The 26,750-nt window shown below is 35.9% G+C and overlaps 2 protein-coding genes across 2 annotated transcripts; both read right to left on the bottom strand.

The window, feature by feature from the left end:
• Positions 1–412: 412 nt before the first annotated feature.
• LOC132141075 (transient receptor potential cation channel subfamily V member 1-like) lies at positions 413–10,345 on the bottom strand. The gene is made up of 17 exons (XM_059550269.1): positions 10,233–10,345; positions 9,894–10,183; positions 7,429–7,654; positions 7,183–7,340; positions 6,347–6,499; positions 6,026–6,163; positions 5,554–5,852; positions 4,657–4,827; positions 4,360–4,533; positions 3,986–4,090; positions 3,803–3,873; positions 3,345–3,510; positions 3,079–3,145; positions 1,399–1,709; positions 1,181–1,302; positions 858–961; positions 413–787 (listed from the first exon to the last, which is right to left on the bottom strand). The coding sequence occupies exons 3-17, from the start codon at positions 7,614–7,616 to the stop codon at positions 675–677; spliced, it is 2,340 nt and encodes a 779-aa protein (XP_059406252.1). The 5' UTR covers positions 7,617–7,654; positions 9,894–10,183; positions 10,233–10,345; the 3' UTR covers positions 413–674.
• Positions 10,346–14,721: 4,376 nt separating this feature from the next.
• On the bottom strand, positions 14,722–24,340 carry LOC132141076 (transient receptor potential cation channel subfamily V member 1-like). Its single transcript, XM_059550270.1, has 16 exons — positions 24,087–24,340; positions 21,203–21,428; positions 20,957–21,114; positions 20,208–20,360; positions 19,890–20,027; positions 18,323–18,621; positions 17,704–17,874; positions 17,384–17,557; positions 17,025–17,120; positions 16,869–16,939; positions 16,490–16,655; positions 16,249–16,315; positions 15,385–15,704; positions 15,120–15,241; positions 14,941–15,044; positions 14,722–14,866 (listed from the first exon to the last, which is right to left on the bottom strand). Exons 2-16 carry the CDS (start codon positions 21,388–21,390, stop codon positions 14,754–14,756), a joined length of 2,340 nt encoding a protein of 779 aa, XP_059406253.1. The 5' UTR covers positions 21,391–21,428; positions 24,087–24,340; the 3' UTR covers positions 14,722–14,753.
• Positions 24,341–26,750: the final 2,410 nt, after the last annotated feature.

A 26,750-nucleotide genomic window follows, 5' to 3' on the forward strand; every position in this document is an offset into this window, starting at 1 on the left:
TAATTGTTTAAAAATAAATGTATAGCCTATTTAGGGTACTTTTGTGTTAGATTTTAAGTGTTAATATAATACGTACGAATTGTAAAATAATTTTTTAATATCCACATTTTAAATATGGAAATCATATGTTGTTTTATCACAATTAAGTGAACACTGGGTGAATATTAGATTCATTTTTTTTTTAAATTTCATGTTTGAGGTAATGCACAATTACCAACTATTATTAACCCCCCCCCCCCCCCCCTAATCAAAATGACAGTTTGACACAAATTTTGTTTTATAACATTGTTTATGTCTAAAACATCCTGTTTGATAAAACTAAAAACATTATAGTATGATATAAAAATGTAAATCAAAAAGATTATTAAAATATAGCAAAATGAGCAAAATGTACAGTCTTATTTTATCTTACTTGATAAAAAAAGAATTAACCATGTATAATATGCTATATAAATCCTTTCATAAATTACAACACATGCATAATCATTTTTTAAAACATTACAGTTCAAATGATATGATGCATAACAGCAATGACCCTTGAAGTGTATAATATTTGTGTTTTAATAAATTAACCACAGTCAAGTTTTAACAAGACATAATATGTAATTATTCCTACAGTTCGAATAAAAGGTAATTACAAAACAGATTGCAATAGATTATGGATTATAAAAGCATCAGACGGAGGTAGATGCCTCAGCTATAGGACTCAGCTCCTGGACATCTCTGTGTTGTTGTGTCTGTGTCCAACGTTTACTGAATGTTTGCATGAGTCCACGCTGGCTGTGCTCTGTAACCAATACACATGATATAATGTAAGATAAAAAAAAACAGACACAGATTTGTTTATCATCGACTACCTTTCTGAAGTTGAGTTGGGGAAGGTACAGACAGGCATCTCCCAGGGTCCTCGGTAATTACACCCAAGTTTCTGTTCCATTGGTTCCAGTTGACTTCCTCCACACTGAAAGAAAGAGGACACATGCTTCAATTATTGCTTATTGTTTCACTGAAGTGTGTTTACGGTAAACACAGATCAATACATGGTAAGTGTCCATTATTATGTATTATGCTTATGATTGCATGCAAATATCCTCTTTTCAAAAATAAATCCTCCATTTTTAAATGCAAACAAATGCAAACTTCAGATCTTGTGGTTTCGGGTGAAAGTCACCAAGGTCACCTAAAGCACCAGCGTATATCAGGCTCTTGCCCCCCGCCTATGTCCTTTTGTTTCCCGGAACGCAGCCTTGTCTTCAGGCAGCGGGGAAGAATCCACTCCATGTCCAAGGTGGTGATTGCACGCTGTGAATAAGAATGAAGAAACAAACAAAATGGCAAATCATTACAGTGTATGTTTGTTGCAGAAATGGACAACTTTAACTTTTCCTTTGATTTCACCTGTAGTTTCCAGATGTTGGTGCTCTCTACGGACATCTCCTCCACTCTTTGATTCATCAGAGCGATCAGCATGTTCAGCATCAAAATGTACGTCATCACTATATACAGAATCAGCAGCACATAGAAGACCTCTATGTATCGATATTGATCGGTGAACTCCAGATCTCCCATGCCAATCGTAAACTTGAACAACTCCAGAGTGGTGAAGTAGATGCCCTGAAATGTGGGCTTTTTACAGTTTTCATTTCCATTAATAGGAAGGAATAAAGACCGTCCCTTACTAGGTCGATCATCAAAGAGAGTTACCACAGCTGTTGATTAAGAAACACACCATTAAAACACATTAAACATTTGAGGAATTCTTTGAGGAATTGAAAATTCAAAAGAACACCATTTATTTAAAACATAATATTTTGTAACAATGTAAGAGTCTTAACTGTCCATTTAATCAACTCAGTGCATCCTTGCAGAATAAAAGTTTTAATTTCTTTCAAACAAAACAAAACTTGCTCATCCAAACATTTAAAGGGGTCATATGATGCTGCCAAAAAGCATTTGGTGTAATGAAACGTGTTCATGCAGTTTAAGGTTCAAAAAACAAATTATTTTCCACACACTGTACATTATTGTTTCTTCTCTATGCCCAGCCTTACTGAAATGTGTTGATTTTTACAAAGCTCATTGTTCTGAAAAGTGAGGTGTGCTCTGATAGGCCAGCTATCCAGTGCATTGTGATTGGCCGAACACCTCAAGCATGTGACGGAAATGTTATGCCATTTGTCATACTGTGATGTTCTGTGTCCCGGCACGATGAGACAAAACTAATAAAACCCATACAAACAAGGCATTTGTTACATACAGTGGGGACATAATTATTGATTATAATTATTTTATTCAGTCTTTACGTGTTGCGTTGCATATCGTGCCGTGTAAAAAATAAAACCATGTCTGCATTTGTGATTAGAGAAACAACAAACAACAAGCGCTACTCTACACTGCTCAAATCTCTGTGTTTGAATCATCAGTGGCAAATTCTTTAAATATGAAAACGTACTTACAGACTGTGGGTCAGAAGCGCCAGACTGTCCTTGCAAAGTTGGAATTGCCCCACCAGTCCTCCGTAAAATGTGTTTGACACATCTGTATATTTTTGGTTGAACTTTTCTGGAACAGTGTTTTAAATACAACTTAACCACTGATATCTACTTGTGTCCTCTTTTGGAAGGCCACACAAAGTAGTTTTTGCTTTCACAATGAAACACAAAGCATCTCCACAACATGGCAGCAGCAGCAGCAACAATACTACAGCGAGAATCAAAGTTACACATTCTTTATTTGCATGAATATTTGTGCCACGTTATGCAAATCTTCCCACACACTGACGTAGACATGTTGGGTATTGTTAGAACGAGCCGTTTTAGGGGAGCGTGAACGCATCTTAACTTTTATAAAGAATATCTCTTTGGGTTTGAGACTTTAGTCTTTGCAACTTTTGGGATCTTATCTTTTCATGAACAGCTCGTAACACTCCGAAGAGAAAGGAAAACTTGGAATTGCATCATATGACCCCTTTAAACAGTAATGTGTTTGGGAAGTGATAAATATGTTTGTTGTGGTTGTGATAAATATGAAATCAATTATAATAAAAAAGCCAAGGCTATTGAATGTATGCAAATATACCTGCGGAGAACCCAATGAGGAAGACCAAGTACACGACAAGGAATCGACGGATTTCTCCAAGAATCATCTGACAACAATTAAAAAGAGTAAGTGTATTGTACAAACATAAAGTAAAGTCTGAGTTGTAAGGACTAGTCTCCACTACAATGAGGCATTAAATGTGTTGAATAGCATTTTTCTATGGCGCTACACAAAATACTTTACTATCACTCAAATCTGAAGGGCAGAAGAAAGGATAATGGATAAGAAGGACAATTATTCCTCACCTTTTGCATCATGACACTGTAGATTCCCATATTTTTGGACCCTCTGGAAAAGTAAAGTAGATTTACCCAGCTCAAGGCAAGACACAAAACTAGACAGGCCACATATTCATCATTTCCAAAGCAGTAAAGTAGAGCACCAGCCAGGAAGAGCACAGCCTGCAGAAAACTAATGCAACAAAAAGCCTTAGCATTAGGAGGAGTAAACAATGAATATATACACTTATTGATTACCGTTTCTAGCATAAACATTTGTTTGGCTAGTGCAATTTAGCTATGTCATGTGAAAAAAACAACAACTATATATTTATTATATTTGGGATTTCAAAAACTTTTAACCCTAACCCTAGCTAGTAAACTTATTGGCAAAGACTGTAATTCCAAACATATTGATCAACAGTGAAAAAAAAAGATGTTAATTGTTATTGCTTAAAAAATTATTACAGAGTGAAAGCACTTACAAAAGTTGATCTGTGTATCCATCTATGAACAGGGACTGAAATCCTGGACGCTTTCTTAACATATCTATTAACTTAAAAGATAAGGGAATTCAGTAAATTCTGCAAAAAGGGGTATCTTTATTTTTTTGTATGAAAGTTATATACATTTGTTTTTAAACCAACAGCAATAGATACATAGCCTACCCCTCTAATAAAGAAGTAAAGTGCTCCAATGGTAGTTATGATGTGTCCTGTCAGAAGCAGATAGCCTTCGCTGCCTTTTCTATAAGGATATGGAGGCTTTATTGACTGAAAAAAAGAGTGGGGATCAAATAATGAATCAGATAATCCAAAAATTAATCATTAAAAAAAGACACGTTTAAGCATAGGTTTGAATTAGACACTGAACCTGAATAAGTTAATTGTCTGGTTAATGTCATTATCCATATTTTCCCTAAAATTACTTTTATTATATTCTCTGTGAATGCACGAAATGTAGCTCCCCTGCCGTGAAGCAGAAGAATCTCAAAGGGGCGGGGTTTTGAGTCCCCATTTCTGGGCTGTAGGCCTATACCTACTTGGTTGTTGTTAATGTCCTTCCCTGCTTCTCGGTTAAAAGCTACTGCAGTGAAGATGAAAAGGTAGATAACATAAACGATAAAGTTGAACATGAACATCCGTTTCGCAAATCTCTGCCACTTCTCTTCAATTAGATGGTTGAAGGGCTCAATACGGAGCATCTCGAGGCGATTCTGAAATCAGATCAAATAATATGTTTAACTTTTTTAAAGTGAAACATTTAGCTTCAGTGGAGTAGTAAAGTCTAATTATACATTTGAATGAACTGGTTTCATGTTAGTAGCATGTCATCTCACAGGAATCTCACTGCCATAAACGATTATCTCCAGCGCGGAGTTGTTGTCGTAGGTGTCGAGAGAGGCGAGGTCATACAGAGACGAGCACACTGGACCGTAGGCCCACTCCGTGATCTTCCGTGACAGATGTCGCCGCCCCTTAAACTCCCGCTGCACGATGTGCTTTAACAGCTAGTTGAAAGTGAAAATGAAATCTGAATGACTTTATCAGGCTTTTACAGAATATACTAATTACAACTGATTTACAAACGTTCTATTGAATCCCTTGTCTTTGGCAATGAACTGTTTTTAGTAATCAGCCAAGCCAGCAACAGAATCATATAAAATGTAGAACAAAAGCAATACAATAAATAAAAACTTAAGGTTAAAGTAAAGGTTATGACTGTCACTGTAGACTACATGATGATTTATGAAAGATTCATACTTTTAAGGTGGTGCAGTAGTGCTTCTGAAGTTACGTTTAGGGGTCTCAGACTGTTTTAAAGTTGCTCAGATGTGTCAGAAATGCAGCTTTTACAACTGTATACCTTAATACTAGGGCCTTATGTGGTCTGAGCTGGCATAATTTAGTCAGGCTTTTATGCAACATTGTGTCTTTACACTGAATTATGAGCAGGCACAGAGAAGCCTTAACTCGATTGTGTAAAGATGCCATATGAATAAGTGCGGTGTCTGATTTAATGCCATGTGCTGTAGGGAAATAACATCTCACATCACATGAGCACTAATCATCTAAACAAAATCAGGAACATCCAAAAACAGAAAACAGAACTCACACTTAAGAAATACACACTGCTTCAAACGAATCACTGCTTCAAATAAATACTGGTATTTTGTAAAACATTAATTGTTTGGACATTCAACAATCAGTAAACACAATGAAAAATTAAGGTTTACCCCCAGTTTTCCTGTTTTGGCAGCAAGTGTGAGTGGGTTGAGTCCTTCATTATTTTCAATTTCCTCCAGCTTGATCTTGGGGTGAAGTTGGTCAGTTTTGAATAAGATGTGGTCATACATGGAGATGACAAACTCTGTGTTTTCAGGACTGTTATCAGCTATGGATACTAATGCATGAAGCACTGTGTTTCCATGAGAGTCCCTCTCCCTGACATCCACCGTCTGGTAAGGGTTGTTCATAAGGAAGTCCACAATGTCTGGCTGATTAGTGCAAGCGGCCAGCGACAAGGGTAGCTCACCTGTGCACAAAATGTGTAAACAATGCAGGTAAGCCCAGGTCCCCACAAAAATGGGTCAGTGACAATGGGAACATTAAGTAGATTTTGAATAAGACTTGGATTTAAAATGCAGCTTTTCTACTGTAAAAAAATATATAAATATTGCAAAAGTTTAACCTCAACCTTAGACCTACCAAAATAGAAACATGTCTCTTGATTGGGCTGAAAGAATTTCCCACAGGCTTTAACATGGACATCAGCCCCTTTCTTAACCAGCATCTGTACAAATTTTGCACTCCTCCGTTCAATTGCAACATGGAGTGCTGTCTGACCTGTCTCAAAGAGATCAGTCGATGACATTATAAAATGGGTAGGCTGGACAACCTGTTAAATATGATCAGTATTGTGTTGATTTATAAAAAAGAAATGACTAATATAAGGTTTTAGCTCATATATATCTTTGATAATAATTACGTTAATAAAAACATAATGTAATATGAAGCTATGTCTCTGACCTTTGTAGAAACTGTCTGTGTAAGCAGCATTGACAAAATGTTTTAAATCTCCAAGTTTCTCTGCAATTTCCAGCAGATGTTCAATAGTGTCATTCTCGCCCTCCCTCAAATTTAAAAGTGCTTTCAGCAGGGCAGTCTTTCCATTGGACTTATCTAAAGATGACATAAAAACAAATGTTTCATTATTTAATAAATATCTGTCATGAATTCACAGTACTCTTCTGTTTATTCTTTGTTACACAAGTTTGGGGTAAGTAATATATATATATATATGTGTGTGTGTGTGTATATATATATATATATATATATATATATATATATATATATATATATATATATATATATATATATATATATTTTTTTTTTTTTTTTTTTTTTTTAATGAATTAATACTTTATTCAGCAACAACAGATTAAACTGATCAAATATCAAAGTTTTCACAGTTTGCATTATGAGAACTAAATAAGCATATTAGAATTAGAAAATTCAGATCTGCCATCACGGGAATAAATGAAATCTAAAAAAAGAACAGTTATTTTAAATTGTAATAATATTTCACAATATAACTGTTTTTACTGTATTTTTGATCAATTAAATGCAGCCTTGGTGAACATAGCAGTTATAATATTTCACAGTATTATTGTTTTTACTGTATTTTTGATCAATTAAATGCAGCCTTGGTGAACATAGCAGTTATAATATTTCACAGTATTATTGTTTTTACTGTATTTTTGATCAATTAAATGCAGCCTTGGTGAACATAGCAGACTTCTTTCAAAAATCTTACAGACCCCAAACATTTAAACGGTAGTGTATTTGCTGTTGAATAGAATTACACTGAGAGTCAGTGAGCCGTTTCATGTTTTTGTGCAGGTACTGATGTAAACCCTGCAGTTTAGACACTTTGCCACTGGACACGGCATCAAACAGCCTCTTGAGGGTAAACCTCTCACTGTCCTGCTGAGATGGTTCCTCTTTCACTTTTCTGATTCCCCTGTGTGCAGAATGCATCTGATAAAGTAAGGATTTCTCGCATTATGTTAATCGTACACTCCAAGTGTGGTTTAAGGAGGCCGGCTCACCTGTCAAAGTGCAGGTTAAATTTAATTTTGTGTGCAGGGTCATCTGTCTCATCCAGGTAATTAGAATCCATGGGCCTCTTGTCCTTTAAGACACCTTTCTTCATCTGTTTGGCCTTTTCCCTTTGCTCCTGTGTCTGGTCATCTGTCTCCAGGAAGAATGTGGGGCTGCTGTCTCTTGATTTACTCATGGTGATGTCTTGTTAGTCATACAGTAGATATTAGAGCTCTAGTGGTATCATTCACAGATACAGGACATTAGGTTTCTATTTCATATAAATAAGGTCTAGGAAATGTGAGCCTGACCCCAATAATTTTACTTTTCTAAGCAAATATGATGGTCTTACATTAACTAGCTTTAAAATGAGGAAATGTGCTTAAAGATAATTACTTAATGTTTCTTCCTTTGTGACCAGTCAAATTGATTTATGATGTAATGTAGAATAAGAGCTGCTTTTGTAAGAGCATAAGCTGCATGATGGTTATAATGGATCATCATCACATTTCAGCATTCTAGGTTTAAACGACACTTAAAGAGGAAGGGGTCAGAGATGATCCAAATTGAAACTCTGTGACAGTTTAAGTTGAAGGAAATACAGAATTACTGCTACTGTTATATTAAGCTTACATTTATGTGTATCTCATTGCTAGAACTCTTCATAAAAACAGCAAGAATAATTATGGAAATGTGATGATATGCAGTTCTGATAAGACCACATGGGCCTATATAAACCATCTAATGGATCTGTGGTTATCTTTGATGCACAATCCATTCTTAATCAAAGCCAAAACACGGTTTCATTTACATGCCAAAAGAGGTTTTCAAAGATACAGAAGAAAGAGAAAAAAAACTTAAAAAAGGAAACGGTTTCAGTTTATATGTGCAAGTAGAGATGCTGCAAATAGTTGCAGACTCTAATAGACCTTTGCTAACTGAATTATTGATATCTCTTCATGCTGTTACATGCAATATGATCCCATCCAGGGAATGGGCCATTATTGTCTTATCAAGGGAAACTTTCCCTGAGAATACATGAAAATGCATTTCGGGCAAGTTGCAGTATCTGATGCATTGGATGTTTTGAACTAGAATATTATAAAGTAGCCTGTTTGTAAATGGCTCCATATACAATTACATTCTCTAAATGGCAGTGAGATGAAATAGTAATCCTGAATTAAGAAACTGCATTACACTGTCTTTAGGTTATCATGTAGTGTAAGATAAAAAAAATCGATAAATGTCTATAGAAACAATTAGCTACCAACACTTAGCTCTATTGTCCTCAGCATATATGCGATCTATCTTGAGCCACTTTACCATGCATCTCTAACAAAGCTGGTTTTGCATTTAAACGTCAGTTCTTTTTTAAAATAAATCAGTTTAGATTTTACTATTATAAGCTAATGTGAACTAATTATGCTTGGATGTTATATGAGTGATTGTCCTTTCTCTTGAGACCATTTAAAAATATACAATAAAATAATCAAGTTAGCAGCTATAGTGCTGTGAGAATAAGAGCTAATGGATCATGTGACTTTTTGGTTCAAACACCATTTAAAAGAGGAAGGGGACAAAACAATTCAGATGGAAACTCTCTGTGACAGTATGCCAGGAAATACAAAATTAGTTTAAATAGTTATATACAGTATATGATTTGAACATTTGAACATATCTGTATCTCACATTAAAAAGTAACTTAAATGGCTGAAATCTTTATAGAAATGTAATCGTGTAATAATAATATGTAGTCATGAGAGCATCTAGTCACAGTTCCTCATTTAAGGCACAGATTATAAACAATAGACAACCATAAAATAGACACTGAACGTTATTCAGATTTGTCAAAAAATATGCATATTAATGTTTAATGTGCATATCAATGTAAGTAAGGGTCAAGGATGCTAGAGATATTTTTAAATCATAAAGAGAATTGAACATATTCGATGCGTATGTGAAAACAGACTCCTCAAAGGTTGAGGCAGCACAGATTGTTAAAGAGTCCAACAGATATTGATGGACAAATTATATGAGTTAATTTTGGTTCACGCTAGATAGAAGCTAGATAGTTTTACTTAATAAAATATTATGGCATGGCCTCTCTGTAAATGGGTTCAGATAATATTACAGTGGAAACTGTACATTACTCAGACACCATCTTTAGATCTTCTCACTTACTACATTATGAGATTTAGCACTTACTCAGCATGTTTTGGGTTGAGCAAAAACAGTCAATAAAAGGTTTTTGTCAGCTTTAAAAAGACAAACATTAAAACTGATCTGCAACAAAATGAACTGGAGTAGATCACAAAAGCATCACGGAATTATGTTAACCAAAGGCATTTGGCAGCAAAAAACAACTTTATAGGTTTTAATATGATTTATTACACTAGCAAAATCTTATATATTTTTTTTAATTGCCCTACATTATTTAATATGTAAGAGTAAAGTATGAAACATTTGTACTCACCAATTAATTTCTGTTTTTTAATCCGTTAGATGAGGAATTCAGTATCGATGAACTTGAATTCCAGCACGATAACCTGCTCTCTTTCTCTCTGTGTCTCAGAGAGGAAGAGATGTTTTGAGGTTGCTGAGAGCCTTACAGAAAGGCGGGTTGTATTGATTTTTTGAGTATGTTGAGTATGTTGAGTTGTTATGTATGTTTTGCCATGTCCACGCCTTATTGTATCTCATGTATAATCATCCATATGTACAATGCACTAGAAGTCATCAAGTTCCTTCTCAAAATGCTTCTTTCTCATCGAGCAACACAATATTGTTAAGTTATTCTTATACATATCTTAACTTTATCTTCTTGTGCTGGAATGCATTTAATATTGAATAAGAACCTCTGAGGAGCACATGTTTGGTTTAAAGCAGCATTCAGGTCACCTACACTTGTCTGTTGAGACTGTTCTCTTGAGCAATTTCACTTTCTTAGCGTGCAGAGTTTCCTGTATGATACTAGAGGACTGCAGCAGGGTAATGCGGTTTAGGTGCATAGATTATGTGAACAAACTGAAACCTTAGCATGCAGTCAATTCGGATGAAATGTGTTGATATATTCCAACTGTTTATTAAGATTTAAAAATGTCACTAAACTTTGTCACTAAACACTTTGTCTTTTCAAGGCTTTGTCCAGTCATTTAATGGAATTCAGAAATATTCTTACAATACATATTGTTTGATTGCACAGATACTATTTAGACTGAACTGAGCTGAACGATGAAATCACTGAATTCAGTGATGAACTGCCTTTGAAAATTGAGTGTTTACTATTGTCATTTTGCATTATTGACACACCATTTTCCTATATAATACTGTAAAGTGCTTCGACACCATCTGTACTGTTAAAAGCGCTATATAAATTACAGGTTGCTTGACTTGACAATTTTTCAACACAATGCACTCAACAACAATAGTTACATAATAAACAACAGATACATTTGACCCATGTTAGTCAAAAATTATGATTTTTTTTTTAAATTGATGAATGATTAGATATTTAAAAAAAAATAATAAATAATCTTAATTGCAAAGTGTTATTATTTATACATTTTACTAGAAAAATAAATAAATAGCCCCAACACAGTAGGTCAAACCATACTATGGTAGGTCAGATATCGCAGTGACAAACATGATCTAAAATTTTGTATTTTTAATAGTTTTGGCAACTCCAACTGCTGAGTCAACATCTTTTCTGTAGACTACATGAAATGGAAAAACTCTGTCTGCTTCCTGTTGCAGAAATGTTACATGACAGAGCGCTGGCACTGCTCCAGCGGCCTGCAGGCTCTGAGAGGACATAATAAGACTAATTTTTTCTGTAAAAATGTGATACAGATGAAATAGTTTTCTGTCTTGCATTTTATCTCTCTAAATTATGGATTTCGTTAAAAATGTGGAGATTAGCAGAAATAAGTCAATGCAACCTCTTATTCAAATAAAGTTTATATTTTTATGTAGGCATATGTAATTGTAGGCCTATATAATTCAGTTTTTAAAATTGTATTGCATAGGCCTACATGTTGCTGCCATAATAATGACCAATTTCAAATGTGCTTTTCTTCTTTTTGCTCTTAACAGCTCCCACCTGCTGTGGTAAAGCATTTATGAAATATTGTTCTTGTAAATACTTTCCAGCTTTTCTCACCACAAGAGGGCACTATGAATACCTGCTGTGTTCCAATCCTTTATTAATGAGATCATCTGTGACATTCTAAATCATTGTCATTACCTAAATTGAGGTAAATTACCATTTTTGATCTACCAATGAGACCAAGATCAGTGAGGAACACATCCCTCATGTTAAAACTGTCCTGTTTCGATAACTGACCAACAATTTGTGTGCTAAGGCAGAGAAATGTGAATAACATGTCTCAAGCAAAACCGTCCTGGGCTATCCCTTACGAAAGGAAAATATATTTACCAATATATTTCTTAAAATATATTGTGATATATTGTAATATATTATTTTCCATTTTTATTTTCTAATATATTATATATTTGAATACACTGAATAATATATTGATGATACATATATTATATTATATATTGCAAAATATACAAATGATTGCCGCTTTCAGTATATTGCAATATATTGGAAAAAATAAATATATATAAGAATATATGCCTAATATATTACATGATATTCTCCAATATACTGCAATATATTTTTGTTCCATAAGGGATAAGATCAGTCATGGAGGAGTGGAGATGGACACAGCAAAAGTCAGGGCAGTCACCGAGTGGTCACGTCACAGTAAAAGAATTACAGAGGTTCTTTGAATTTGCTAACATCTATAGAAGATTTGTCTATATCTACAGTACCATCTTGGCACCTCTAACTTCATTACTCAAGGGAAAAACAAAGAAACTGTCATGGACTCAACCTGCCTAGGATGCCTTAAAATCCAGCTTTACCTCAGCTCCAATACTGAAACATCCAGATCGTGACACCTATCAAGGAAGTAGATCCTTCTACTTTGGTATTGGAGGAGTTTTATCTCAGAGACATGGAAAGTTAACTACTGCTGAAAGGAACTATGATGTGATTTAACTATTGAGTAACTCCTTCTTGTGGCCCAATCTAAATACAGGTGCATCTCAATAAATTAGAATGTTGTGGAAAAGTTAATTTATTTCAGTAATTCAACTCAAATTTTGAAACTCGTGTATTAAATAAATGCAGTGCATACAGACTGAAGTAGTTTAAGTCTTTGTTTTTTTTTAACTTTGATGATATTGGCTCACATTTAACAAAAATCTAAAGTGGCTGCAGTGGGTCAAAAGAAGTGAATGGGTGTGGTATGGCACTCATGTGAGGCTGCAAGGGCAGTCAGAGCTCACAGAATCAAGGCTGACCAGAGGAGGTGTACTCATTCAAATTACTAGCCAGGTCCGAACATCTAGTTGTCCACCCCCAGATCTGCGGTTATGGACGCTCAACCCATGGAATGTAGGCCCGTTTTGTATCTTATGCCAAAGTAATCCAAGAACCTACAAGCTAGAGCTTCTTGCTCATTACTGTATTTTCATGTTTCCCTGCCTCCACTTAATGAGGAAGGGGAACACCCTCCAAAACTTGAGATTGTTGGAGCTCTGTCCTATCTGGTGAAGGATATCCTGGATTCCAGGTGTCATGGGGGCCAGTTGCAATACCTGGTGGACTGGGAGGGCTATGAGCTAGACTAGAGGAGAGTTCATGGGTGGCTGCCAAGGACATCTTAGGCCTTAGAATCCTTGATGCAGGATTTCCACCAGGCACATTCCAATCAAACTACACCCAGACCAAGGGGATTCTGTAAATCTCCATCCATTCCTCCAACCAGAGGGAGTAATCCCAAGAGTACTGACTACTGCTGGTTCCTCTTGGTCACATTTGATTTTTGTTGATTTACCAGATTCTTTCATACACGAGTCCACTTATTATTTAACACAGCCAGTAACTTAAAGGGGTCATCGGATGCCCATTTTCTACAAGTGATATGATTCTTTAGGGTCTTAATGAAAAGTCTGTAACATAGTTTGATTAAAATTTCTTAATGGTAGTGTAAAAAAACACTTTTTGACCCTGTCAGAAAACAGCTCTGTTCAGAGCAAGCCTGTTTGTAGCATTTTCCTTTAAATGTTAATGAGCTCTGCTGACCTCGCCCCTCTCTTCCAGCCGCTCTCCTGAGAGACTGCTTACATTAGCCGCATTCATTGCGAAACTCGCTAATTAGCACATTATTAGAAAAGGCGATTTGCAAAGATTCATTAAAAAAAATTTATTCTACCTTTTTATGTTGGTGAAGCTGGATCACAAATGATTTGTGCGAAGATATATGCAAATGTAATCCACTGCATCTTCAGCGACTCAGATGACGGGAGTAAATGACGACTGCTGTTCATTATTACATCTAACAACAAAACACCTCAATCACTTAGGAGACATTCTTGTCTACATCTGCTCCGGCGGTGAAACAATGGTGGACTGATAACAGCTCACTCAGGGAGGGTCTAAGGTAATCTGCTAGTCCAGTCTGTGCTGAGACGCTACTGTCAATCAAACTATGTGGGAGGGGCCTTACTGTGTGACGTCACAAAGACAGGCATCTGAGATCGGCCAATTTGAGGAAGGGGTAGAGATTTTAGTAGATAAAAAAAAAAATTACAACAACAAAAATACACTTGGTGGATTTTCATCATTATAGGGTGGTTGTGTACACACACTGCCAACACACATTTCAGTTCAGACAACTTGTAAAAGTGCATGTAGCATCCGATGGCCCCTTTAAAATAGCCTCAGTATATCTTTGACTCTTGCCATGGGTTTAAACATCCAGAATACACAATTCTGGTTTACAGTTTTACATAATCCATTGAATTTTATTGAGAAATTATTTGTATATCACTTCACAATATAAATACTTCACAACAACATTACAAGCCTTATACATCCATTAAGAGTAAAGCTGTGTATGCATATGAATGGAAGTCAATGGAACGAAAAATCTAGTGGCACCACGGCTTAACTCTGTTGAGTAAAACAACATTCAGTAGTTTCTGAGAACACATATTGAATCTATATTACACTCGATGGAACAAAAAGCTATACATTTGGCAAGTTATGCCACATCGATCACAAGCAGAAAAACACAGTCCTGGGAGAAACATTTGAATGACTTAAAGAGACATATATTATTTTTGATTATTGGAAAATAGGTAGGCTACTTGGGTAGGCCTACCTTTATGTTCCCTTTAAAGGGCTAATGTATTGAATAAATAATTATACACAAATTTTAATATTGCAAAACTGCAAAATAGATTATGGATTATAAAAGCATCAGACGGAGGTAGATGCCTCAGCTAGAGGACTCAGCTCCTGGACATCTCTGTGTTGTTGTGTCTGTGTCCAACGTTTACTGAACGTTTGCATGAGTCCACGCTGGCTGGGCTCTGTGACCAATACACATGATATGTTGTAAGATTAAAAAAAACAGACACACACACATTTGTTTATCATCGACTACCTTTCTGAAGTTGAGTTGGGGAAGGTACAGACAGGCATCTCCCAGGGTCCTCGGTAATTACACCCAGGTTTCTGTTCCATTGGTTCCAGTTGACTTCCTCCACACTGAAAGAAAGAGGACACATGCTTCAATTATTGCTCATTGGTTTCACTCTATGTGTTTGAAAGCGAACAGGTCACCTAAAGCACCAGCGTCGATCAGGCTCCTGCCCCCCGTCTAGATCCTTCTCTTGCCCAGAACGCCACTTTATCTTCAGACATTGGGGAAGCATCCACTCCATGTCCAAGGTGGTGATTGCGCGCTGTCAATAACAATCATATTTATACCCTGATTGAACAACTGAAATTGAAAACCATTACATATCTTACGCAAACAGTTGCCCATTGTATCATTTAAAGTGATGAGTCAGACACAAGACAGCTTTAACTTTTCCTTTGATTTCACCTGTAGTTTCCAGATGTTGGTGCTCTCTACGGACATCTCCTCCACTCTTTGATTCATCAGAGCGATCAGCATGTTCAGCATCAAAATGTACGTCATCACTATATACAGAATCAGCAGCACATAGAAGACCTCTGCATATTGATATTGATCGGTGAACTCCAGATCTCCCATGCCAATCGTAAACTTGAACAACTCCAGAGTGGTGAAGTAGATGCTCTTGAATTCGGTCTTATTAGATTGTCCTTCATTACATAGATTTTCAGAACTGTTTGCTCTTTGATCTTTGTTGGTAGACTCCTCTTCAAGCAGAGTTACCACGGCTGTTGAGTAAGAAACAAATAATTAACACACAATATTATTCAAACATTTGGGTTCTGTATGATATCTTAATGTTTTTGACAGTCTCTTATGCTTAATGCTGCATTTATTTGGTCAAATCAGTAATATTGTGTTTCTTTGTTAAAGTATTTTAAAATGTAATGCATTCCTTTGATGACAAAGCTGAATTTTCGGGAACCATTACTCTAGTCTTCAGTAACACATGATCCTTCAGAAATATTCTAATATAGGCTACTGATTTATTACATTTATTATTATGATCAATGTTGAAAACAGTTTGTGGAAGCTGTGATTTTTTTCAGGATTTTTTGAAAAACAGAAAGTTCAAAAGAACCGCATTTATTTGAAATACAATGTTTTGTAAGAGTCTTTACTCTCAATTTCAATCAACTCAACGCATACTTACTGAATACAGGCATTACTTTTGAAAAGTAGTGTAATTGGGAAGTGTTTGTTGTGTCATGATAAATATTAAATTAATTGTAATAAAGAGTCAAGGACATTCATGAATGCATGCAAGGGTACCTGTAGAGAACCCAATGAGGAAGACCATGTACACAACAATGAACCGACGGATTTCCCCAAGAACCATCTGACAACAATTAAACAGTGTGAAAGTTTGTCATACAAACATGAAATAAAAAAGCCTGAACTGTGAAGACTAGTTTACACTACAATGAGGCATTAAATGTGTCACATAGCATCTTTCTACACAAACCATAATTTACTAAAACTCTACAGAATGATGAATAAGGAAGATCCTCACATTTTGTATCATGACACTGTAGATTCCCATATTTTTGGACCCTCTAGAGAAGTACAGTAGATTTACCCAGCTCAAGGCAAGACACAAAACTAGCCAGGCCACATATTGGTCCTGACCCAAGCAGTACAGAAGAGCACACACCAGGAAGAGCACAGCCTGCAGAAAACTAATGCAGCAAAATGCAAAAATAAACAATGTATGTATTTAATGGTTACTGTTTCTGTAGGAAAAATGAGTCTAAGTCGTGCAATTTAACTGTGGGCTGTGCATATACAGTGATTGCGAAAACTTTATTGACAAAGAATGTACTTTCAAGCATATTAATCTGTATTAGAAAATGATTAATAGTCAAATAAAACAAGAGAGTCAAAGGACTCACAAAAGCTGATCAGTGTATCCATCTATGAGCAGGGACTGAAATCCTGGACGCTTTCTTAACAAATCTATCAACTTAAAAGAAAATGGAATTCATCAATTTCTGTAAAAAACAAATGTACATGAAAATTAAATATGAATTTGTTTTAAATATACATACCCCTCTAATAAAGAAGTAAAGTGCTCCAATGGTACTTATGACGTGTCCTGTCAGAAGCAAGTAGTCTTGGCTATTATTTCTATAACGAAATGGGGGCTTTAGTGAAAAGAAAAGAGTGGGGATGAGACATGGCATTAAATAGTGAAGCATTAACACTAAGCATGCACAATGTTGGTTTAAATCAGACATAGAACTGGAATTAGTTGCAAGTATGCATATATCCCAGAAAAGTATTTTTAATTTTCTCTGAGACAATATTGGCAGAAATATTTGTGTCTAGCATGAAATGTGATGTAAAGCCAAACCCCTGCCCATCTCGCACCCTTTTTGTAGCCCCTTTCTTAGGGCTGTACACCTACTTGGTTGTTGTTAATGTCCTTCCCTGCTTCTCGGTGATAAGCTACTGCAGTGAATATGAAAAGGTAGATAACATAAACAATAAAGTTGAACAAGAACATCTGTTTCGCAAATCTCTGCCACTTCTCTTCAATTAGTCGGTTAAATGGTTCAATATGGAGCATCTCGAGGCGATTCTGAAATCAGATCAAATAACCAAGCCTGACAGCATTAATCAAAATCCATATAGTTTCTTTACTAATTAAAATTTTGCTTCAGTGAAGAAGTAAAGTCCAATTATTCTAGAATGAATTAGTTTCATGTTAGTAGCATGTCATCTCACAGGAATCTCACTGCCATAAACGATTATCTCCAGCGCGGAGTTGTTGTCGTAGGTGTCGAGAGAGGTGAGGTCATACAGAGACGAGCACACTGGACCGTAGGCCCACTCCGTGATCTTCCGTGACAGATGTCGCCGCCCCTTAAACTCCCGCTGCACGATGTGCTTTAACAGCTAGTTCACAGGTGAAAATTAAATCTGTCAAATATGTGTTATTTAGTCACTTGCGTTTGGCGATACACTCATTTTACTAATAAGCCAAGTCAGTAACAGCACCAGGTAAAATATAGAACAAAGGCAATACAATAAACTAATACATTGTGACAACCGTGACTTTGGTTTAATAAGGTCATGATAATCACTGTAGACTACATGTGTGGTGTCTGATTTAATGCCTCGTGCTGAAGGGAAATAACATCTCACATCACATGAGCACTAATCATCTAAACAAAATCAGTAACATCCAAAAACAGAAAACAGAACTGATACTCTAGAAATACACACTGTTTCAAACGAACTGCTTCAAATAAATACTGGTATTTTGGAAGACATAATGAAGTTGTTTAAATTCATGGACATTTTAAAGTCAGTAGGCACCAAAAAATAAAAAATTAAGGTTTACCCCCAGTTTTCCTGTTTTGGCAGCAAGTGTGAGTGGGTTGAGTCCTTCATTATTTTCAATTTCCTCCAGCTTGATCTTGGGGTGAAGTTGGTCAGTTTTGAATAAGATGTGGTCATACATGGAGATGACAAACTCTGTGTTTTCAGGACTGTTATCAGCTATGGATACTAATGCATGAAGCACTGTGTTTCCATGAGAGTCCCTCTCCCTGACATCCACCGTCTGGTAAGGGTTGTTCATAAGGAAGTCCACAATGTCTGGCTGATTAGTGCAAGCAGCCAGCGACAAGGGCAGCTCACCTGTGCACAAAATGTGAAAACAATGCAGGTAAGGTACCCACAAAATGGGGCAGAAACAATGAGAACATTAAGTAGAATTTGAAAGGGATTTAAAATGCTGAATTTCTACTGTATAAATTGTTATCAGATTTAAGGATCATTCCAAGAAATTTGTGCCTTTTTAATATAAGCAAAAAAGAATCAAACATAGAAATACTATAACAACAAATAAAAATAAATAGGCTATGCATTCTTTCATCAATATTAAAGTCAATAACATGTTTAAATAACATTTTATGAGGGTAATATGGCCAATTTGAAGGCAAAAACAAAAATCACATTCTATGTTCTATTTTTGATCATTAATGAGGTTTGACTGAATGTCAATACTGTTACCATTTTTTAAATTGTAAAGTTAAACAATTATTGTATTTAATATAATCAGTATCTACAAGTAATATCCTTTCAAAATGTACAGCCTGTCCTTTTGTGACCTTCACCTAATAGCTAGCATTTATCAAACTACCCTTAAATCTTCAAACCTGTTACTGTCATCCCTGTTACTTTTCAGACTAACAGGTTTTGACGTGGGTAACAGGGATGATTTAGATTACGTGTCACCTTGACCACAAGGTTATCTGTGTAAAATGCAACCCAATCCTGCTATGTTAAAGTCAAACCATATTAGCAACAAGATCTTGGTCTGGTTTCAGATGATCATAGGAAGACTGAGGCTGCATCCAAAATCCCATATTTCCCTACGATATACCAGGCAAAAAAAAAAAAAGAGGCAAAAAGTACACAAATGATCTACTAGTTCCAGCATGATTCTGAAGTGTGCATAAGATGGACCCTTTTCTATCCCATGAGGCCACAGGAGAGGATTTATGAATGGCAGTGATGCGATGCAACTGACACTGGTCACAGGACAATGAGAACATGAGGAATAAAGATTACATTCATACTACATACATTCACACTCTTTTTGAAGTTGCAAATTTATTACTTATTCAAAAAAGTGTGTATGCGATTTTGGACACAGACCAAGATCTTTCATAATAACTGAACCAGATCAGTATATTTGAAGACAAGCATACGGACACATGATCTAATTACAATACACATAAACATTAAATCTCTTAGAGAAGTAATATGCTTCACTAATACAACTTTTTTTTTTTGATTAAAGTTATTTTATTAAATTTTTTTCCCAAGGTGAAAAGGCACCAATTTCATGGAATGACCATTAGATTAGTCTTGAAAGAGTTTAACCACATCCTTAGACCTACCAAAATAGAAACATGTCTCTTGATTGGGCTGAAAGAATTTCCCACAGGCTTTAACATGGACATCAGCCCCTTTCTTAACCAGCATCTGTACAAATTTTGCACTCCTCCGTTCAATTGCAACATGGAGTGCTGTCTGACCTGTCTCAAAGAGATCAGTCGATGACATTATAAAATGGGTAGGCTGGACAACCTGTTAAATATGATCAGTATTGTGTTGATTTATAAAAAAGAAATGACTAATGTTAGCTAATATAAAACTAGATCTAATAATAATTGTGCTAATAAAAACATAATGTAATATGAAGCTATGTCTCTGACCTTTGTAGAAACTGTCTGTGTAAGCAGCATTGACAAAATGTTTTAAATCTCCAAGTTTCTCTGCAATTTCCAGCAGATGTTCAATAGTGTCATTCTCGCCTTCCCTCAAATTTAAAAGTGCTTTCAGCAGGGCAGTCTTTCCATTGGACTTATCTAAAGATGACATAAAAACAAATGTTTCATTATTTAATAAATATCTGTCATGAATTCACAGTACTCTTACTCTTTGTATAATATACAGTTCAAAGGTTTAGGGTCAGTAAGATTTATTTACCAAAGAAATTAATTCATTTATTCAGAAAGGACACATTAAATTGATCAGAAGTCATGATTTTCATAAGTTTGCACAGTGAACACTAAAATAAGCATATTACAATGATTTGTGAAGGATCACGTGACACTGAAGACTGGAGTGATGATGATATTAAATGCATGAAAAATGAAAATGAAATGGAAAAAAAAATGAAAAATTCAGATCTGCCATCACGGGAATAAATTACATTTTAAAATATATAGAAGTTATTTTAAGTTGTTATAATATTTCACAGTATTATTGTTTTTACTGTATTTTTGATCAATTAAATGCAGCCTTGGTGAACATAGCAGTTATAATATTTCACAGTATTATTGTTTTTACTGTATTTTTGATCAATTAAATGCAGCCTTGGTGAACATAGCAGACTTCTTTCAAAAATCTTACAGACCCCAAACATTTAAACGGTAGTGTATTTGCTGTTGAATAGAATTACACTGAGAGTCAGTGAGCCGTTTCATGTTTTTGTGCAGGTACTGATGTAAACCCTGCAGTTTAGACACATCGCCACTGGACACGGCATCAAACAGCCTCTTGAGGGTAAACCTCTCACTGTCCTGCTGAGATGGTTCCTCTTTCACTTTTCTGATTCCCCTGTGTGCAGAATGCATCTGATAAAGTAAGGATTTCTCGCATTATGTTAATCGTACACTCCAAGTGTGGTTTAAGGAGGCCGGCTCACCTGTCAAAGTGCAGGTTAAATTTAATTTTGTGTGCAGGGTCATCTGTCTCATCCAGGTAATTAGAATCCATGGGCCTCTTGTCCTTTAAGACACCTTTCTTCATCTGTTTGGCCTTTTCCCTTTGCTCCTGTGTCTGGTCATCTGTCTCCAGGAAGAATGTGGAGCTGCTGTCTCTTGATTTACTCATGGTGATGTCTTCTTAGTCATACAGCAGATATTAGAGCTCTAGTGGTATCATTCACAGATACAGGACATTAGGTTTCTATTTCAGACCATTTCAGATAAACTCTAGGAAATGTGAGCCTGATAACAAATGCCGATTTTACATTTATAAGCAAATGAGACGGTCTTACACTAATCCACTTAATGTTTCTTCCTTTGTGACCAGTCAAATTGATTTATGATGTAATGTAGAATAAAAGCTGCTTTTGTAAGAGCAGAAGCTGCTTGAGCGTTATAATGGAGCATCATCACATTTCAGCATTCTAGTTTTAACCACCACTTAAAGAGGAAGGGGTCAAAAATGATCCAAATGGAAATTCTGTGACAGTTTAAGTTGAAGGAAATGCAGAACTACTGCTATTGTTACATATGGCTTACTTTTATGTGTATCTCATTGCAAGAACTCTTCAAATAAATAAATAAATATATAAGAAGAATAAAAAACAAATAGAAGAATTAAGGAGATGTGATGATATGCAGATCCGTCTATGATTTTGAAAGAGATTAATGTCCATAGAAACAAGCTACTAACACTCATCTCTGTGTAGACCTGGTTCCGGATCTTGTGACATTTTACCCTGCATCTCTCAGAAAGGTTGTTTTGTTTTTAAAAGACAGCTCTTTTTTAAATGAATCCATTTCTTTAAAGATGACAAGACCACACATTTTGCTTTTATAAGTCAATGTGACATTTTAATACGAGTTAGCATCAGTAATTATGCTTGGATGCTATTTCAGTGATTGTTCTTTCTGCTAATACCATTTAAATTACACTTCATTTATAAAATAATTATATTATTATAATTATGATTATTATTGCATTGCTCTCAGTTTTATTGAAGCCCTAAGACTGGCAAGAGCAGATTCCAAATCTTTAATACTTATCTTACTGGATTTGTCCACTGCTTTTGACACGGTTAACCACCACATCCTCCTGTCAAACCTACTGGCAAAGGGCATCTCAGGAACCACACTACAGTGGTTTGAGTCTTATCTCTCAGATAGGTCCTTCAAGGTATCTTGGAGAGGTGAGATGTCCAAGTTGCAATATCTAACTACTGGGGTGCCTCAGGGCTCAGTTCTTGGACCACTTCTCTTCTCTGTCTACATGGCATCACTAGGTTCTTTTATTCAGAAACATGGCTTTTCATATCACTGCTATACTGATGACACTCAACTCTACCTCTCATTCCATCCTGATGATCCGACCATAGCTGCTCGCATCTCAGCTTGTCTAACAGACATTTCTTGCTGGATAAAAGACCATCACATTCAACTCAACCTTGCCAAGACAGAACTGCTTAAGGTTCCTTTAAACCCATTGTTTCATCACAATTTCACCATCGAGTTAGGCACATCAACCATAATTCCTTCAAAAACAGTCAGAAACCTTGGAGTTGTGTTTGATGATCAGCTAACTTTCTCAGACCACATTGCTAAAACTGTCCGGTCCTGCAGATTTGCTTTATTAATGTTCCCTCATGGTGGAAATGACCTGTCCAACTCAGTCCGAGCAGCTGAGTCCTTAGCCATCTTCAAGAATCGTCTGAAAACTTGTGTTCCATTTGACCCTCTAACTCTAGCACACTCTATTCTAATCCTATTCTTAAAAAATAAATAAATAAATCATGCCCCATTTAGATTTGCAAAATATTTACTAAAAGCTTGTTGTCTTTAAAAATAAATAAACTAACATTTGCTTCTCTAATCTTTTTGTATTCTATTTGTTTTGTTTTTCTATTGTACAATTAACTAAAGCAAAAAAAGACATCTAACACAAGCTTGCTCTATTCTTTTCCTATTCTATTTTTTTTTCTTTTTATTTTTATTTATTATATGATTTAAAAAAAAACTTGCTACGTGTACTGTAATAAGGTAACTTGTGACTTGTTATAGCACTTGCATTTCATTGCTCTTTTGTTGATTTTGATTGCTTCCATTTGTAAGTCGCTTTGGATAAAAGCATCTGCTAAATGACTAAATGTAAATGTATTAACAGCTAGTGCTGTGAGAATAAGAGCAAATGGATCATCTTAATGTGCCTATAGTTAAAAAAAAGAGGAAGGGGTCAAAAACAATTCAGACAGAAACTCTGTGACAGGAAGTCACAGTATCAAAGGAAATACAAAATTAGTTTCACTAGTTACATATATATATATATTATTTGAACATTTGAGCATATCTGGATTCTCATTAAATAACTTAAATGGTTAAATACATTAGGGAAATGTAATAATGCATTCTTTTTTATTGTGCATATCAAAGTAAAGAAAGGCTGTCAAGGATGCTAATGTGCAACTGCAAGAAGCTAGATAGTCTTATTTAGTAAAATATTATGACATGGCATCTCTTTAAATGGGTTCAGATAATATTACAGCAGAAACTGTACATTACACAGACACCATCTTTAGATCATCTCACTTATTATGAGATTTAGCTCAGCATGTTTGGGGTTGAGCAAAAACAGTCAATAAAAGGTTTTTGTCAGCTTTAAAAAGACAAACATTAAATCTGTTCTGTAAAAATATGGACTAAAGTAAAAAACAAAACAAAAAAAACAGATTTTAATATGATTTAATACATTAGCAAAATCTGCATTTATTTAAATATTGCTTTAGACTGTTTATTATGTAAGAGTATGTATGAAACATTTGTACTCACCAATTAATTTCAGTTTTTCAATCTGTTAGATTAAGTATACAGTATTAATGAGCTTGATTCCTTGAACACGATAACTTTTTCTCTCTCTGTGTTTGTGTCAGAGAGGAAGAGATGTTTTGAGGTTGCTGAGAGCCTTACAGAAAGGCGGGTTGTATTAATTTTTTGATTATGTTGTCCACGCCTTGTTTTATCTCATTTATAATCATCCATATATACAGTGCACTAGAAGTCATCAAGCTCCTTCTTAAAATGCTTCTTTCATCGAGAAAGAACTTATTCTTATACATATCTCCTTGTGCTGGAATGCATTTAATATTGAATAAGAACCTCTGAGCAGCACATGTTTGGTTTAAAGCAGCATTCAGGTCACCTATACTTGTCTATTGAGACTGTTCTCTTAAGCAATTTCACTTTCTTAGCGTGCAGAGTTTCCTGTATGACACTGGCAAGATAGAAAGGCGGTTTTGACACATGCATAGTGGTTTGGGCACATAGATTATGTGAACAAAATTAAACAGCATGCAGTCGATTCATGGTGCATGCATAAGAATTTACTCCTTTGAGATTAAGCTGGTCTGTACCTCCTTTTCCTCTTTTAAAACATGAAATATACCACATAAGCTCAATTATAACAAATGACGAAAATAAATACTGTTTATTAACATTTGAAATGGGACTGAACATTGTAAACAATATTTTGTCATTTGAAGGCTTTGTTCAGTCATTTAATGGCGTTCAGAAATATTCTTTAATACATATGTGACACAGGAGCACAAAAAAAGCCTTAAATCACTGGCCAAAAATACATTGTATGTATCAAAATGATACATTTTTATTTTATGCCAAAAATCATTAGGATATTAAGTTAAGTTCCATGAAGATATTTTGTAAATTTTCTACCATAAATATATAAAAACATAATTTTTGATTAGTAATGTACATTGCTAAGAACTTCATTTAGACAGCTTTAAATGTTTCTCAGTATTGTGTTATTTATTTGTTTATTTTTTGCACCCTTAGATTTCAGATTTTCAAATAGTCGTATCTCTGTCAAATATTGTCCTATCCTAACAAACCATACATCAGTGGAAAGATTATTTATTCAGATGATGATTTGGATGATGCATAAATTTCAGTTTAGGAAAATTGACCCATGTGACTGGTTTTGTGGTCCATGGTTGCATATTGTTTTCTATTTTACAACACAATGGTTTTGTATTGCACTATAGTTACATAAATAATGTGTGTAAATTGAACAATACATAAAGTTGACCCATGTTAGTCGAAAATAATAATACAGAATCAAATTAAAATATATATTTTTAAATTGATCAATGATACAGTTTTAAAATATTTTTAAATTAAATACACTTAAGCACAAAGTGTGAAAAATGTATAAATTTTAATACAGAAAATAATTTTTGCCCTACCAGCATTTGTCACGTTTCTGAACTTTCTGTTTCCTTATTTGGTCACCTTCCTTTTCTTGTTTTAGTTAAGTGATTGATCCCCACCTGTTTCCAGTTCCCTCATTACCTTCTGTGTGTATAAATACCCGTTCTGTTCAGTTCCTCCTCGTCCGTGATTGTTTAGCGTTGTTGAATGTATTGTGAATGTCTATTGTAACCTATCCTGAATGTAAATGTAACTTAATCTTCTTCGTCGTCCAGTAAACTCCTTATTTTGATCACTATCCTCCTCTAGCACTTTTGTCCTTCGTTAGCACACACCATTCTGTAACAGAATCACGGACCTAACAGTATAGTTAATTTAGCGGCGTTTTTTCTTTCATTTATTTTTTGCTTTTTTTTTCCCTCCTCTCCCGGAATGGCCATCCCAGCAGTCCGTCTCCTATGCCTGGAGCAACTGGACCGGTCGCTGGAGGACCACACCAGGGACTTTTTAGATTTGGCGTGCCTTACTCACTTCCCCGACCGCTCGCTCTCTAACTTTTTCTATACCGGCCTGAGCGAGCGGAGTAAGTCACGCCTACCAGCGAACGGTCCCCGAGAGGATTTCGCCGCTTTCGTGGAGTGGGTGCTGGAGAAAAATGGATCTTCGTGGACCATCAGCACCGCCGAAGAGGATATCTCCAGCCCCACTCCCGACCCAGAGACCAGCCAGCCACCATCAAGCCACACGTAGCCAGAGCCCACCGCAGCCGCAGAGCCCGAGCCTAAGCAGGACCTCGAGAGCGCGACTGACCAGGTGTGTGAGCTGGCAACACCGTGCATCGTGGGAGTCCTCGTGGAGATCGAGGGCGTGGAGGAAAGCCCTGCCCACACTCCTGCGACTGAGGGTGAGCTGTATTCGGTCTCAGGAAATATGGAGCAACTTATGGATCTAATGGACTGGTCTATGGAGGTAATTCCTGTATCCCCTGTTTTTCCGCTGGTTCCATCCAGCCCTGATCCCCTTGTATACCCTCTCAGTCTCCCACTCCTACCTCCTCCAGTCAGCTCCTCTGGTCCATTTCCGCTGGTTCCGTCCAGCCCTGAATTTTCTTTTTCTCCGTTGGTTCCGCCCAGCCCTGATTTTTCTGTTTCTCCGCTGGTTCCGCCCAGCCCTGAATTTCCTGTGTCTCCGCTGGTTCCGCCCAGCTATGAATTTTCTGTTTCTCCGCTGGTTCCACCCAGCTATGAATTTTCTATTTCTCCGCTGGTT

Source organism: Carassius carassius, chromosome 5 (assembly GCF_963082965.1).
Source record: "Carassius carassius chromosome 5, fCarCar2.1, whole genome shotgun sequence".
NCBI classification, from domain to species: Eukaryota; Metazoa; Chordata; class Actinopteri; order Cypriniformes; family Cyprinidae; genus Carassius; species Carassius carassius.

Excerpts from the sequence above, each read along its gene's own strand:
- LOC132141075 (XM_059550269.1), bottom strand. The coding sequence starts at position 7,616 with ATGAGTAAATCAAGAGACAGCAGCCCCACATTCTTCCTGGAGACAGAT. Across the intron at positions 6,500-7,182 it reads ACGGCTCACTGACTCTCAGT|ATAAGTCCAATGGAAAGACT; the intron begins GTAATTCTATTC and ends TGTCATCTTTAG. Across the intron at positions 4,828-5,553 it reads CCAAAACAGGAAAACTGGGG|CTGTTAAAGCACATCGTGCA; the intron begins GTAAACCTTAAT and ends ACTTTCAACTAG.
- LOC132141076 (XM_059550270.1), bottom strand. The coding sequence starts at position 21,390 with ATGAGTAAATCAAGAGACAGCAGCTCCACATTCTTCCTGGAGACAGAT. Across the intron at positions 17,121-17,383 it reads AGGACATTAACAACAACCAA|CCCCCATTTCGTTATAGAAA; the intron begins GTAGGTGTACAG and ends TTTTCACTAAAG. Across the intron at positions 16,656-16,868 it reads GGATACACTGATCAGCTTTT|TTTTCTGCAGGCTGTGCTCT; the intron begins GTGAGTCCTTTG and ends TTGCTGCATTAG.